Source organism: Megascapheus bottae, chromosome 5 (assembly GCF_031878675.1).
Source record: "Megascapheus bottae isolate mThoBot1 chromosome 5, mThoBot2.hap1, whole genome shotgun sequence".
Taxonomy (NCBI): Eukaryota; Metazoa; Chordata; class Mammalia; order Rodentia; family Geomyidae; genus Megascapheus; species Megascapheus bottae.
This window is the reverse complement of record NC_143513.1, coordinates 75,190,761-75,205,935: the sequence shown is the minus strand read 5'-3', so window position 1 is coordinate 75,205,935 and position 15,175 is coordinate 75,190,761. Positions and strand designations below refer to the sequence as shown.

At 41.7% G+C, this 15,175-nt stretch overlaps 1 protein-coding gene across 2 annotated transcripts in view; it reads right to left on the bottom strand.

The window, feature by feature from the left end:
* Nucleotides 1-206: 206 nt before the first annotated feature.
* The window catches only part of Ubn2 (ubinuclein 2), a 67,816-nt gene continuing 52,847 nt past the window's right edge, over nt 207-15,175 (bottom strand). For both annotated transcript variants that reach the window (XM_090333390.1, XM_090333391.1), the window contains exons 14-17: nt 13,019-14,572; nt 3,437-3,668; nt 2,715-2,804; nt 207-676 (exon numbers count right to left, since the gene is read on the bottom strand). In XM_090333390.1, the coding sequence (XP_090189516.1) occupies nt 627-676; nt 2,715-2,804; nt 3,437-3,668; nt 13,019-14,572 (1,926 nt within the window). In that variant the 3' untranslated portion in view covers nt 207-626. The remainder of the gene's footprint in view (nt 677-2,714; nt 2,805-3,436; nt 3,669-13,018; nt 14,573-15,175) is intronic.

Genomic DNA, 15,175 nt, shown 5'->3' with positions numbered 1-15,175 from the left:
CCTGAAGCATCCTGAAATCACTGATTTACATGGGGAGTTGCTACATACCAGGGAAGATTCAAGTTTGCTCAGGATACTTGGGGGTACAGTTATTTCTTCGGCCACTGGCTGTGTTAGACATAAGGAGAATCATTCTTGGTTTTGTGGCAAATTTGCTATTCTTTCTACTTCAACGAACATGAATTACTCCTGACCAACTGGCCTAATTCCAGGTCTAATTGTTTTTTTTATTATGCAGTTATGTCTAGGGTATTTAAATCCAATGCCCAGGATGGATGGTATTTACCCAAATCCTCTCAACTTCCTTTTCCCCCACCCCCCTTCCCCAGGAAAAAATCAAATTTGTACTTCTGTGGGTTTGACAGCTGAGTCTCTTTCAAGTCAGTTAGCATGGTAACTTTGTCTTTCTTTAGAAGAGACCAAAGGTCACTAACTTTGCACAAAAACATTTCTTCCTGCTGCACCTGGTGTGCTCAAGTAGTTTTCTTTCCTTTTCCTCCTCACCACAGTGCTTGGGACGAGAATGTAAACATGGACAGAAACAGCAGCCCTGTGACCACATTAGGACTTTCCCATCAGGTAGATCCAAGCAGTTGGCTGAACATTTCCCTCTGCTTGCTGGGAAGTCACTGAGTTTTCCGTGGTAACTTAGTGTCCACTTTACTTTGGCCTCCATCTGCAAAAAAGACATGGAAAATTAGGATGGTTTTGTGTGTTATAAAAATAAATGAATGCAAAAGCAAGAACAAAGGCATAAAGGAGATAAAAGCTCAACAATGACCCTTCTTTTTTTCCTCCAGTCCTGGGGCTTGAACTCAGGGCCTGAGCACGGTTCTTTGGCTTTTTTCTCGAGGCTAGCGCTCTACCACTTGGCTTTTCTATGTATGTGGCACTGAGGAATCGAACCTGGGTCTTTGAGCATGCTAGGCAAGCACTCTACCACTAGGCAAAACTCCCAGCCCCTGCCCGTTCTATTTTTTTTTGGCCAGTCCTAGGCTTAAGCTCAGGGCCTGAGCACTGTCCTTGGACTTTCTCACTCTTCCACTTGAACCTCAGTACCATTTTCGGCTTTGTTCTATGTATGTGGTACTGAGGAATCAAACCCGGGTCTTCGTGCATGCTAGGCGAGCACACTACCACTAGGCCAAACTCCCGGGCCCTGCACCTTCTATCTTAAATGACTATGGTGCAGTTGGTTTTGTCCTATAAAAGCTGTTTGGCCAAGTTCATGTATTTATTTACTTTTGGGCAGAAGACACAATGCACAATTTAAAGGAACCTACCACAGCTTATGATTTCTTTGGGGAAAAGATCAATTTTCTTTTCTTTTTTTTATATTTAGTTTCTTGTGGGACTTGATTGAACTCAGGACCTGGGCTCTGTACCTGAGCTCTTTTGTTTTTGTTAACTTGAACTTCTTTATATCAGAACTCTGGGCCTGGGTGCTGCCCTGAACTCTTCAACTCAAAGCTAGTACTCTATCACTTGAGCCACAGCGCCACTTCTGGTTTCCTGGTTGTTAACTGGAAATATAAGAGTCTCATAGGCTACTCTCAGCCTCTGGAGTAGCTAGGATTATATGTATGAGTCACCAACACTCAACCAAATAGCTTATTTTTGGTGTCAGTATTGTGGCTTGGGCCTGGCATTGTCCTTAAGTTTTCTTTGGTTGGGTGTGAGGCTTGGATACTGTCCCTGAGCTTTTCAGCTCAAGGCTACTACCCTATCCCTTGAGCTACAGCACTACTTCTGGTTTTCTGGTGGTTAATTGGAGGTAAGAGTTGCACAGACTTTATTTAGTGCTTAGGCTAGCTTTGAACCATGATCCTCAGATCTTAACCTCCTGATTGTAAATAAGCATCTCATTGATTTTCTTGCCCAAGCTGGCTTTGAACTATGTATGATCTTCACATCTCAGTGTCCTGAGTAGCTAGGATTACATGCATGTGTCACCAATGCCCAGCTCTCTAATATCATTTTTAATGTTAGACAAGAAAGGATAGTGGAACTACAGCCAACTTCCAAAGTTAAAGAGGAAGGCTAAGTGATAGAGATATGGCTCAAATGGCAGAGTGATTATATAGTAAGGTCCTATGTTCAAATACTATAGAAGAAGTAGTGGTGGTGGTGGTGGTGGTGGTAGTGGTAGTGGTGGTGGAGGAAAAGGAGGAGGAAGAGGAAGAGAGGGAGGGGGAGAAAAACTAGAGGAAGAGGAAGAGGAAAAGAAGGTAGTTAAAATATTCTGGGGCTGGGAATGTGGCCTAGCAGTAGAGGGCTTGCCTTGCAAGCCCTGGGTTTGATTCCCTGGCACCACATACACAGAAAAGGCTGGAAGAGATGCTGCAGCTCAAGTGTTAGATCACCAGCATTGAGGAAGCCCCAGGACAGCGCCCAGGCCCTGAGTTTAAGCCCCAGGACTGGCAAAACAAACCAATAAACAAATAAACGTTAGTTATTATAGTTACCACATATGACTTTTGCTAACCAATCTGTTCTTTAGCATCACTTCTATCTAACAGTCTTCGTATGTAACAACAGATCTCTTTTTACTACTCATTTCTTCTCTCTGAAGAGAAGTTTGTTGCCAATGAGGAATCAATCATGAAAAAAAGTGTTTTTTTTTTTCAACCTTTGTTATTCCATTCATGCAGTGTTCAGAAATCTTTGTCATCTATGGACATACATAAACCATAAAGAGAACAAGTGCTTCTTACCATTAAACACCTGTTGTAAATGTGTGGGCAGAGGTGCATGGGAAAGTGTTGCTGCGTGCTGAGCTCCTGGCTGTAAACCCTTTAGTAAATCTGAGAGGAAGAAAGACTTGTCAGTGCTCTTAAACAACTATCTGAATCCTCAGATTAAATTTAAAGTACTCTCACTTCTCATAATACCAGCACAAGTCTTGTTTCAAGGGCTGTCTAAAACTGGAGTATAAATGTGTATATAAGAAACTCCCAGGGCCAGGAGTTTGGCCTAGTGGTTAAAGTGCTTGCCTAGCATGCACAAAGACCCGGGTTCGATTCCTTGGTACCACATACATAGACAAAAAGCCGGAAATAGTGCTGAGGCTCAAGTGGTAGAGCTCTAGCCTTGAGAAAGTCCAAGGACAGTGCTCAGGCCCTGAGCTCAAGCCCAGGACTGGCAAAAAAAAAAAAAAAAAAAAAAAAGAACCCCCCCCCCCAAAAAAAAAATCTGTTTTCATCTTATGAACTTAAGATAGAAATAGTTTAGATGGCTCATTCCAAAATTGTAAGCAAAGTTCCATGGTCTAGTAATGAGATTTACAGAGGAAATAAGCTGTATTTCTTTTTTATCTTTTTAGAAAAAAAATCTTTTTCAACTCCAGTTGGACAACTGCGAAGCAGAATAAATTCACACGGCTCCCTCTCTGTCACAACTAGACAGCCAAGTGAAAGAAAAACAAAGGCCTACTCACTCTGTGTCAGGCTGTGGTGGAAAGCAGCTGAGGTAGATCCTGAGGTGGTTGTCACTCCAGCAGTGTCCGTTCCAAAGCCAAGGAGCTCCAAGGGAAACTGGAAGGGCATGGTCACTGGTACAAGGCCACCCAGCATCCCAAAAGGAGTCACATTTTGATTTGTTACAGACAAAGGTGATGTCATGAGAGTCAGAGGTGAGGCATTAGCCAATAATGATGCTCCTGCTGTGGACTGTGCAGAAACCAGGGGTCAAAACAGGAACAAGGTATTTCGCCTAAATTGACTTATTTAACATCCTCAAGAAGGTAACACTGTGCCTTGTACATGTTCTACTGAACTCTGGGAGCTATTCTTCTTGTTATAACTGTTCCTGGCACAATGCCTGCAGCTGTGATTCTTAACTATTGTTATCTGAGTCCTGACTCTATAGCCTTTACTTTGGTCACAGCACCTTCAAAAACAAAAAGAACAAAAAGGGAGGCCATCTCAGTGCTTTTCTCCATCCTTACACTCTCCTAGCTTTCCCCAAAGCTAAGGGATAATCTTACCAATGCCACCTGTGAACTCTAGACAGACTCTTCCTCTCCCCCTTCCTTCATTACTCATGGTACTGAGATTGAAGACAGGGCCTCACACTTGCTTAGAAAGTATTGTGTCAGCTGAGCTAGCCCTCCTGTATGTAAAACTCCCTTAAATAACAGCTAGTATTACATCTCTCCATGATTCCTCTGCCTTCCCAGATAGACCTCCTCTTGTTTAAAAAAACAAAAACAAAAACACTGTTACTTCTGGATCTTACCCAACTCCTTGAAATAATCTAGTATTATATTTCTTTTATTATCAAGGCAACTTCTACTTCTCATACTGCTGAAGGCTATTTTTCTGAACTCAGATTCCCTAAGGTAAGAGGTAAATTGTAAAGAATTTCCATTCTCTGTCACCTGGGCTTGAGCCCCTGTTTATGAATAAAAGCACTTAGATTACATGCTAACACTAGTGAAATTTCATTGGGAAATTACACTCCTTAATTATTTCAACAATGTTCACATAATAAGTACATGACTTATTATTTGACCATTTTATTTCTGATGTACAATTATAAAGATTTGACGGCCTTAAATTTTCTCAGCAACTGTGATTTTTCCTTTGTAGGCCTTATTTTTTTTAAACCAAATCCAAACTGTTAGGTTGGTTTTGTATTATTTCTACTAAAATGCCTTATGAATTTAAAAAGGGCTGATTTTTTTAGTAGTATAAGAAAATGCAATTTTCCTATTAAATGTATGCATGTCACATTACATACATTTTCACACTTAAGGGCCCATACCACTGCTGAACAGAAAGTGAAGAACATTCTCCAGAAGCAGTGTGTTCTGGATGTTCCATTAGTTTCCACCTCCATGTCCTCTGTTACTGCTGACATTTAGATCCATGGTTCTGTTCTGACAGTTACCTCAAGGTAATTCTGTGTTCAAGGGTTTACTAAATCATTCACTTGAGCCCTGACATGTATGAAATCAGAATCACCTTCTGCTAACGGCAATCATCAAACCTCTACTCTCAGTCTGCAGGCCTCACAAAATGAAGGTGAGCTGATGTTCAACAGACCTGTTTTGTTTTTAAAATCAGAACTTCCTCTTATACTTAACTACAAATCTTTATCATTTTATACTTATACTTGATGGTATTAAAAAAAAATTCTTGTTATTCTGCTGTACCAACCACAACACAAAAGCTAGTGCAATTGGGAAAAAAATGACCCAGGTTAGAAATGACCACGTCTTAAAAGCAACTATGACAGAAAAGACCCTGCATCAGTTTAAAAAATAAGCAGGAGTTATGCTTCTTCTGCTTATGTATGTCTATTGTCAGCTCAGGATGACAGGGGGTCTCTGAGGTTCTCTGCCCACAGAGTCCTAAGAACACGAGATACTGCTAAGAAGAACCTTTTCAAGTCTTACTGGCAGTGTGCAACAGAAGCATTCAAATAGATGCAAATGCAAATAAGGGCAAGTTCCAACCTGTATATTAGTAATTAAACCATCTCACATTTTACATTCTCCAAGAATGTATCCACTTATGTTTATAAACTGAAATGAAACACCAGGTAATATACAAAGTTACATGGAGATTATATATGCATACATATATAGAGACCTCCCAGAAAGCCAGCACTGATAACCTTTGTGATAAGCACTGTCAAATGAAGTAGCTCCATATCAAAACCATTTTCCCTCATCTCTACATTTCATGCTCCTCTCATGTTTGGCATCAATCTTCTAAAATCATATATTCTTCTTGGGTGAGTACACCTGTCCCTTCTTGTCCACCCAAACATAAAGGTGACCTTTTTTTAATGAGTTTTTATTTTTGATCATGGGGCTTGAACTTTAGGCCTGGACACTGTCCCTGAGTTCTTCAGCTCAAGGCTACCCCTTGCCACTTGAGTCAAAGCACCACTTCCTTTTTGTTTGTTTGGGGTTTTTTGGTGGTAATATCCGGACTTAAGCTCTTGCTTTTTTTTTTGTTTGTTTTTCATTCAAAGCTGGCACTCTATCACTTGAACCATACCTCCAGTTGCATCTTTTTGCCAATTAATGGGAGCTAAGTGTTCCTCAGATTTGTCTGGCCCGCTGGCAGGACTTTTAACCTCAGCTCCAGAGTCTCTCTAATTACAGGTATTGACGCAGCAGGTATAATCTTCATAAATCAGATCTTACCACTCTTCTGTTCAAGACTACACAGAACACAGAATAAAATCTCAAGTTTTTGTGGCCCTAAGCCTAAGCACAGTTCTGACTTCACCCCCATAGCCTGGCCATTTCAGGCTTTTTCCTACCTATACTTTCCCCCCTTTCTAAATGGCTGGCTCCTGCTTATGGAATCCTCAAGGAAGTGTAACTTCCTACAAGAACCTTATTCCAACCCTTCATCTATTAGCAGCAATCAATCCTTACCCTTCATTTGGTTCATAGCACTTGCCACATAAAACAACTACAAAAACCCTTTTTATCTTCCTATCTCAAGGACATGCTCCAGGAGAGGGGGCAAAGCAAGCGAGTGTGTGTGTGACTAAGGGAACCTTCCGTGCCCTGGCACAGAGTGCCTGGCGCACTGCACACACAGTACTCGGTAATCATTTGTCTTATGAATGAGTGGGTTCTGTTTTGTGTTTTTTAGCTTTTACATCAACTTTATTCTCACAGTCAACTTGTATAAGTTAACAAATCCCCACCTTGCCAATGATTGTAGGAAATCATATTCCTTTTTACATGTACTAAAATCTCATATTCAACAGTGAGTTCTGGGTTCCAAAAGAAGTTTTACTGTTTGTACCTGTCTGTATGGGTTCTGCAGTTATAAGGTGGCAAAGATAAGATTCATATAAAATCAATAAGCTGACGTGTAAGAAAGAAAGAGGAAACACCTGAGTGAAAAATTATTAAATACAAAGCAAGCCGAGGTAATGACTTGAATCCAGAAAGATTTTTGAGTTTGTTCCTTTCACATGAAAGGGTCTATCATATTCCCTGTGTAGATGAACATACAAAGCAGCACATGCCTTTCACACGAGAGGACAATGCTTCACAGGCGCAGATAGGAAGGCAGTGGTGAAGACAGTGGTTAAGACTTGAGATGCTATGTTCACATAAAAAAAACCTTAGGTTCACAGAGGGTAGAAACAACAGTCAATTACTAGCATTTCTCTAGTTAAACCAATAAGACAGAGACAAGATCGTGTATGAAAGCAGAAGCACGGGGAGAGGAAGAAAATCAGGCAGGAGAAACACCAAGTTTGTCATGTAGCTTTCTTGTTGCTTTAAACTCAGAAACATGAACAAAAGAAAAAAAGGATTTCTAGCATAGGACTCTCAACCCCGTATTTATAACATGCAAACAAAAGCACAACTATGATACTTAGCTCAACAGACAATGTTTATGTCATTATGAAATTAACCAAAAATTATGATCGCTTTTCCATAACGGGTAAACTACATCTTTTTTTTTTTTTAAACCACCAGTCCTGGGCTTGAACTCAGGGCCTGAGCACTGTCCTTGGACTTTCTCAAGGATAGAGCTCTACCACCTGAGCCCCAGCATCACTTCTGGCTTTTCCTGTGTATGTAGCACCAAATAATTGAACCTGAGTCTTTGTGCATGCTAGGCAAGCACTCTACCACTAGGCCATGCTCTCAGCCTCTGTCTTATTGTTCATAATGAAAAGCCAAAACATTAACTTGATAGAGGTTAAAGTTTTACATTCACTATCCTTACTTAAAATGTAAGGCAAAAAAGGCTGGGAGTTAAAAGTACATGATGCCATGAAGGGCTTGTAGCAGTAACTTCCATTTCTGTTAGAATCCTTCTACTTAATCTCTTGATCAAATTAAAGGCTAATTTTAAAAAGAGCCAACTTTGTAGCAAACACACATAGCAGTAAAAATTAATTTCCAGACCTTGCTTACAATTAAAATGTTGGGGCTTGAACTCAGGGCCTGGGCACTGTCCCTGAGCTCTTTGTGCTCAAGGTTAGCACTCTACCACTGGAGCACTTCCAGCTTTTTGCAGTAGGGAGATAGGAGTTTTATGGAGACTTTCTGGCTAGGCTGGCTTTGAACCTTGGTCCTCAGATCTTAGCCTTCTCAGGATTACAGGTGTGAGTCACTGGTGCCCAGCATCATTTTATTCTTTAGTTGTTATTTATTTATTATTATTATTTTTTTTTGCCAATCCTGAGCTTGAACTCAGGGCCTGAGCATTGTCCTTGGACTTTCTCAAGGCTAGAGCTCTACCACTTGAGCCACAGCACCACTCCCAGCTTTTCTTCTATGTATGTGGTACCAAGAAATTGAACCCAGGTCTTTGTGCATGCTAGGCAAGCACTCTACCACTAGGCCAAACTCCCGGCCTGCACTCCTTTTATTATCTGAGATGAGGTCTTACATATGTTGATTAGGCTTGTCCAGAACTACTGGGCTCTTCTAACCTCAGCCTCCTGATTAGCTGGGACTAGTGATATGTATGCTAATCTGCCCTACCTGATTTTATTTTCTTATTTCTGATGGAAGTGAAATTTTACTGATAAATCAAGTTAATTTGAGACTTCAATTGGTAAACTACCAATGAGCTGAACTTGTTATATATCATATTCTGGAACCAAGTCATTCCTGAGCTTACTTAAGTTGTAGAATAATGATTTGGGATTTTGTTGTTGTTGGTTGTGAGGCTTGAACTTAGGGCGGTGGCACTGTCTCCAAGATCTGCTGAAGGCTAGTGTTCTACTACTTTGAGCCATAGCGCCACTATTGGTTTTCTGATGGTTAACTGGAGATAAGAGTCTTATAGACTTCCCTGCCCAGGCTAGCTCTGAACCTCCATTCCAGCCTCTTGGGTAGTTAGGATTACACCCAAGGGCCACCAGTGTTTGGCTATGCTTTGATTTTAAATGTATACTACACACAGACATTTACAATGTACTAAATAAAGAACCTCTATAAACAACAGGGAAAATCTTTTTGTTACACATTCCTATTACATAAATGGGAGAAAGTACCAAGTTAGAGTACTTCCTTAGACCAGGTAATTCCAAGAGTCAGAAAAGTCATGATATCAAACAATGTTGAATAATCTAAAAGGTCACATAATTTTTTGGTTTTTACCAGTCCTGGGGCCTGAACTCAGGGCCTGGACACTATCTTTGGATACATTTTGCCCGAGGCTAGCCTTCTGCCACTTAAGCTACAGTGCCACTTCCAGCTTTTTCTGTGTATGTGGTACTGAGGAATCGAACCCAGGGCTTCATTCATGCTAAGCAAGCACTCTACCACTAGGCTATGCTCCCAGCCACTTACATGATTTTTTTTTTTTTTTTTTTTTTTTGGCCAGTCCTGGGCTTGAGCTCAGGGCCTGAGCACTGGCCTTGGACTTTCTCAAGGCTAGAGCTCTACCACTTGAGCCTCAGCACCACTTCTGGCTTTTTTCTATGTATGTGGTACCAAGGAATCGAACCCGGGTCTTCATGCATGCTAGGCAAGCACTTTAACCACTAGGCCAAACTCCTGGCCCCATGATTTTTTTTTTTTAAGTTAGTTATGGAGACGGGAGAAAGGGACTAGTGGAAAGTGAGGGAAAGGAGACATTGCACAAAAGGAAATATACTCGTTATCTGACTTGTAATTGTAATCTGTATATCATCTCTATAATAACAGCAGAGCAAATTATGTTTTAAAAACTTGACTATGTAAGTCAGTTTCTGTCTGTCTGTCTCTGTCTTTTTTTGTTGTGGTTGATGGAGGTTGTGGAACTTGAACTCTGGGCCTGGGCACTGTCCCTGAGCTCTTCAGCTCAAGGCTACCACCTTACCTATTGAACCACAGCCCCACTTCTGGTTTTTTAGTGGTTAATTGGAGATAAAAGGCTCATGTGAGCCATCTCACCTGCCCAATATAAGTCAGTTTCTTTAAAAAGATAACAAAAATTCCTACAGAGAAAAATACTGCTGGAAAAATGAATTAATTTTATTTTATTTTTCCTAAATTTGTCTAGAATAACCATATCTTCTAGGAGAAAGAAAAATAAGGAAATAAGGTGAAGGACAAATTTGAGAACTCTTCAGAATACAAACAAGGTAGACAATGGTAAATGATGATAAAATCTATGAATAATAAGAGTTCCCAAAAAACTTAGGAGAAGACTAGACAGGGAGAAATCCCAGTACTCAGGAGGGAAATCCCAGTACTCAGGAGGCTAAGGCAGGAGGATCATGAGGGCAGGCTTAGCCTGGCATATATAAGACCCTGTATTGAAAACAAAGAAACAAAAACACTTAGGATAAGTTATTCAAGAACAATACTCCAACACACACACACACACAAAATTTTTTTGAGCTGAAGAAATAGCAAAGATGGGCACTCGTGGCTCATACCTATAATCCTAGCTCCTCAGATCTGAGGATCACAGCTTGAAGACAGCTTGGGCAGAAAAATCCTTAACATTCTTATCTCCCAATTGCCACAAAAAGTCAGAAGTAAAGCTATGGCTCAAATGGTATAGTTTGAGTCTTGAAAGAGAGGATAAAAAAACTCAGAGCCAGTACTCATGCTGAAAACAAGCCCCAGGGCCAGCAAGTGCATGCACATGCACACACAAATTAGGTTGAAGTAATATTTATATAATCTGGAATGAAACAGTGATCAAGAATGTGTGACTGTTAAAACAAAGTGATCAGGTATGCAAAATCTAAGATGAAATAACATCTATGAGAGCTGGGGATGTGGCTCAGTAGTAGAGTGCTTGCCTAGCATGCATGAAGCTCTGAGTTTGAGTCTCAGTACCACATAAACAGAAAAAGCTGAAAGTGGCACTTTGGCTTCAAATGGTAGAGTGCTGGCCTTGAGCAAAAGCAACCCAGGGGCAGTACCCAGGTTCTGAGTTCAAGCCCTGAGCCTGGCACAACAAATGTAAATAACTAAATCTATGTTCCACACTTTTTTTTTTACATACATACATACATACATACATACATACATACATACATACATTCATTTATTTGACCTGGGGTTCAAACTCTGGGCCTGAAACTCTGGGCCTGGGCACTGTCCCTGAGCTCTTCAGTTCAAGGCTACCATCCTACCCCTTGAGCCACAGCCCCACTTCCTGTTTCCTAGTGATTAATTGGAGATAAGAGTCTCTTGGACTTTAGTGACCGAGCTGGCTTTGAACCTCAATCCTCTGATCTCAGCCTCTTGAGTAGCTAGAATATAGGCATGAGCCATCATACCTGGCTAATTTTTGTTTTTTAATTAAAAAAAATTTTTTTTTGGGGGGGTCATAGGATTCATGGATTGACTCTGGGCCTGGGTGCTTGTCCCTGAACTCTTCAGCTCCAGGCTACCGCCCTACCCTTGGGCTTGGGAATTGTCTCTGAGCTCTTCAGCTCAAGGCTACTGCTCTACGCCTAGAGCTACAGTCCCACTTCCCATTTTCTTGTGGTTAATTGGAGGTAAGAGTCTCAGGTTCTTTAGTGTCCAGGATGGCTTTCAACTGAGATCCTCAGATCTCAGCCTCCTGAGTAGCTAGTATTACAGGCATGAGCCACCATATTTTTTTTTTTGTTGTTAGTCTGGAGTTTGAACTCAGGGCCTGGGCACCATCCTTGAGCTTTCTCAAGGTTAGCACTCTACTCCTTGAGCCACAGCACCATTTCTACATTTTTCTGAGTATGTGGCACCAAGGAATTGAACCCAGGGCTTTGTGCATGCTGGGCAAGCACTCTACCACTGGGCCACACTCCTGGTTCCTCCCTGAGCTGTTTTTGCTCAAGGTTAGTGCTCTACCACTTTGAGATTTTCTGGTGGATAAGAGATAGGAGTCTCAAAAACTTTCCTGCTGGGGCTGGCTTTGAACTGTGACCCTTAGATCTAAGCCATCCAAGTAACCAGGATTACAGACTCGAGCCACTGGTGCCCACCTTATGTTTCATGTTTTGAAGGTATGTTAGATTCATATGTTATTATTTTATTCTTGACTGATCAAGGATATATAGTTTGATTTTTTTGTTTGTTTGTTTTTGGTTTGGGGGCTTGAACTCAGGGCTTGGGCACTATCCCTGAGTCTCTTTGTGCTCATGGCTAGTGCTGTACCACTTGAGCCATAGCACCATTTGCAATTTTTGAGTGGTTAATTGGAGGTAAGAGTCTCATGGTGAACTCTTCTGTCCAAGCTGTCTTTGAATTGTGATCCTCAGATCTCAGCCTCCTCAGTAGCTAAAATTACAATTCACTAGTATCCCACATAGTTTGATTCTAACTGTTTGTTTTGTTTTTTGAATCCAGGTCTCATGTGTAGCCCAGCTCAGGCTGACCTGAGACTTGAGATTGCCAGTTAAGATCACATGCATGGAACACTATGATCCACATAGCTTTTGTTTTTATTGTTTCCAGTGCTAGGGATCAAATACAGAGCTGAGCATATGGTAGGCAAGTTCTTTACTACAGATCTATATCACCAATTTAAAATGCCATTTTAAACATTGCAGTTGTGTTGCTTGCTTGTCTGATGTTAAGGTGAACATGTAGTAGTATTTGGGAGGGGGAATGGGTACTAGGGGTCCATTTAACCTACCTAGGGTCTCATACTAGGCAAATGCTCTAACCCTGAGCTAACATCCCAATGCTTTTTCACTTCATTTTGAGACATATTCAGTAAGACGCCCAAGCTCCTCTAAACTCGAGGTCCTCCTCACCTCAGCTGTTCAACTAGCTGAGATTATAGCATATTTTTACATCACCATATCCAGCCCGATGTGTGATACTTTCCTACAACACAACAAAAAAATAATAATGAAAGGGACAAAAAAACAAACAAAAGAAAACTAGGTCCCCCCAGGTCCACAAGTTTGTCAGTCATTAGTTATGATGATATCACCATCAGGAACATTCCATGGTCATAACCGTAATTGGTCTAATATAAACATATTACAGCATATATATCACATACATTATATTTAAGCTCATTAAAGTGACTCACAAGAAATACTGCAATCTTTCATTTGAAGATCCAGAATATTCATACATACATACCTGCACACTGGCTGTTACCACTGAAGACCCTGAGGCAGAGGATAGTCTATGTGGAGTAGATAATGACTTAGTAGCACCCTGTATTCCACTTCCTGTTCCACCAGATAGACTAGTCCTAGTACCTCCGCTTGAGTTAAGGTTGCTACCTCTGCTGGCAGGTACATTCATTGCAATTCCACTCAAGCTGTTCTTCCCAATAGTTCCAGTGGGCAATGAGTTTGTTAACTTGGAAGGGGCCTGAAGACTTTTTGTAGATGGAAGGCTTGCCGTGCGATTAGAGGGCAATAAATTCAAGGTGGGAGACTGTCGGCTGATGTTCAATCCAGTGGGATGTTTATGGACTGGGTTGTTACTGGTAGAGTGGCTACTCTGGGCTACTAGTGTATTTGGACTAGAAGAACTTGGGCACACAGCAGGCTTGGGAGTTGGGTTGGATTTAGAAATTAGTTTAGATGATACTGAAGGCTTGCCTGACAGAGAGGGCTTGGGTGAGGCAGAAGGCTTAGATGAGGGCAAGGGTTTGGGAGATGTGGCCGGTTTGGGAGAGGCAGCGAGTTTTGGGGATGCAGTCATTGAGAAGGGGGATTTGAAACCCTGCGTGGAGATTTGTGACACCATAGCCTTGGCTAAATAGTTACTAGAGGTAGTGGTACTTGGTGCTGTCCTAGAAACCAGGGGAACCAGAGACCCCTGAGAACCATTTCCAGGGGAAGGTGTAGATAAGGGGAGCCGGTACACAAGTGACTTATCTGAGTTCTTAAGTAGAGGGGATGAGCAGGAAAGTTGGGGATTATTACTTAATTTCACCACTGGGTTGGTGTGTGATTTACTAATGGTTGCCTGTAGTGGAGACACATAGTTCTGTTGGACAACTGAATGCTGGTGCACCTTTGTGACTTGTGTTAACGAAGAAGCATCTTGAGCCTCCGATGTTCCCAAAGCATGAGAGGAGGCAGCAACGTGGACTTGGGAAGAAGAGGAGGCATGAGTCTGCGAAGAGGAAGAACCATGAATCTGGCTTGACCTTTGTAGTCCTTGTTGAAGTAGCCTGGCTGGCAACGGTTCTAAGGAGACTTTAGGGTTTTGAATTGAAGAACCAGCAATAAGGCCAGAAGAGATGCCAGTATGAGCTAAATCCTGGGGTTTCTTTGGAACTGGCCCTGTGTGACCAGCAATAAGACTTGATGAATGTGCAGTCTGAGTAGAATCTAGTTTTTTGGGAGTGGCCAGTGGCAGCTTACTCATGATAGTTGCTAATTTTTCTTCTCTTAGTCCTGGACGAGGTTTTGTACTTGGCATGCTTATCCTTGAACCAACTGCAGTGCCCTTGTTCCCATTGTTGATAACAGCCAAAGCTTCAGAAACGAGTTCCAGTGAAGGCGAGTGGAAAGAAAGGTCTTCATCTGGGGAGTCATCGAGGCAGATGGTTTCTTGGGCTGGTGTTGAGCTGGAGCTGGTGGAAGCAACAACAGAAGCACTGGAGCTGGAGGAGGGACCACTGACTGAAGCCACCAAGGATGAAGGAGCTTTGGGGTCCTTTTTTGGACTACACTCCTAGCATAAGCAGCATCATATGGGAAAAAATGCAAATAGTTAATTAAAAAATGACAGTTCTAAAAGCAGTAAGAAATTATTCTGATGACTAAAAATTGCTTTTCTATTGGAAATCTTGAAACTGTCAAAGCCAAAATAATTATTTTGTTTTGGTACCGGGGCTTGAACTCCAGACATCATGCTTTCACTTGGCTTTTTCTCTCAAGGCTGGTGCTCTAGCACTTGAGCTACATCTCCATTTCTGCCTTCTTGATGGCTAATTGGAGGTAAGAGTCTCCCATCTCCCAGACTTGCATTCCCAGGCTGGTTTTTGAATCTCAACTCTCAGATTGTTAGGATTACAGGGGTGAGCCATCGGTGCCTGGCCCTCCCCTTTTATTTAAAGACTACCTTTCTTTTCTTTTCTTTTTGTCAGGTGTGGGGCCTGGCCACTGTCCCCTAAGCTCTTCAGAGCTCAAGGCTACTGCCCTACCCCTTGGAGCCTCAGCACCACTTCTGGTTTTCTAGTAGGTAATTGGAGATAAGAGTCTCTGGTCTTTAGTGCCTGGGAGGGCTTTGAACTGAGATCCTCAGATCTCAGCTTCCTGAGTAGCTAGGATCACA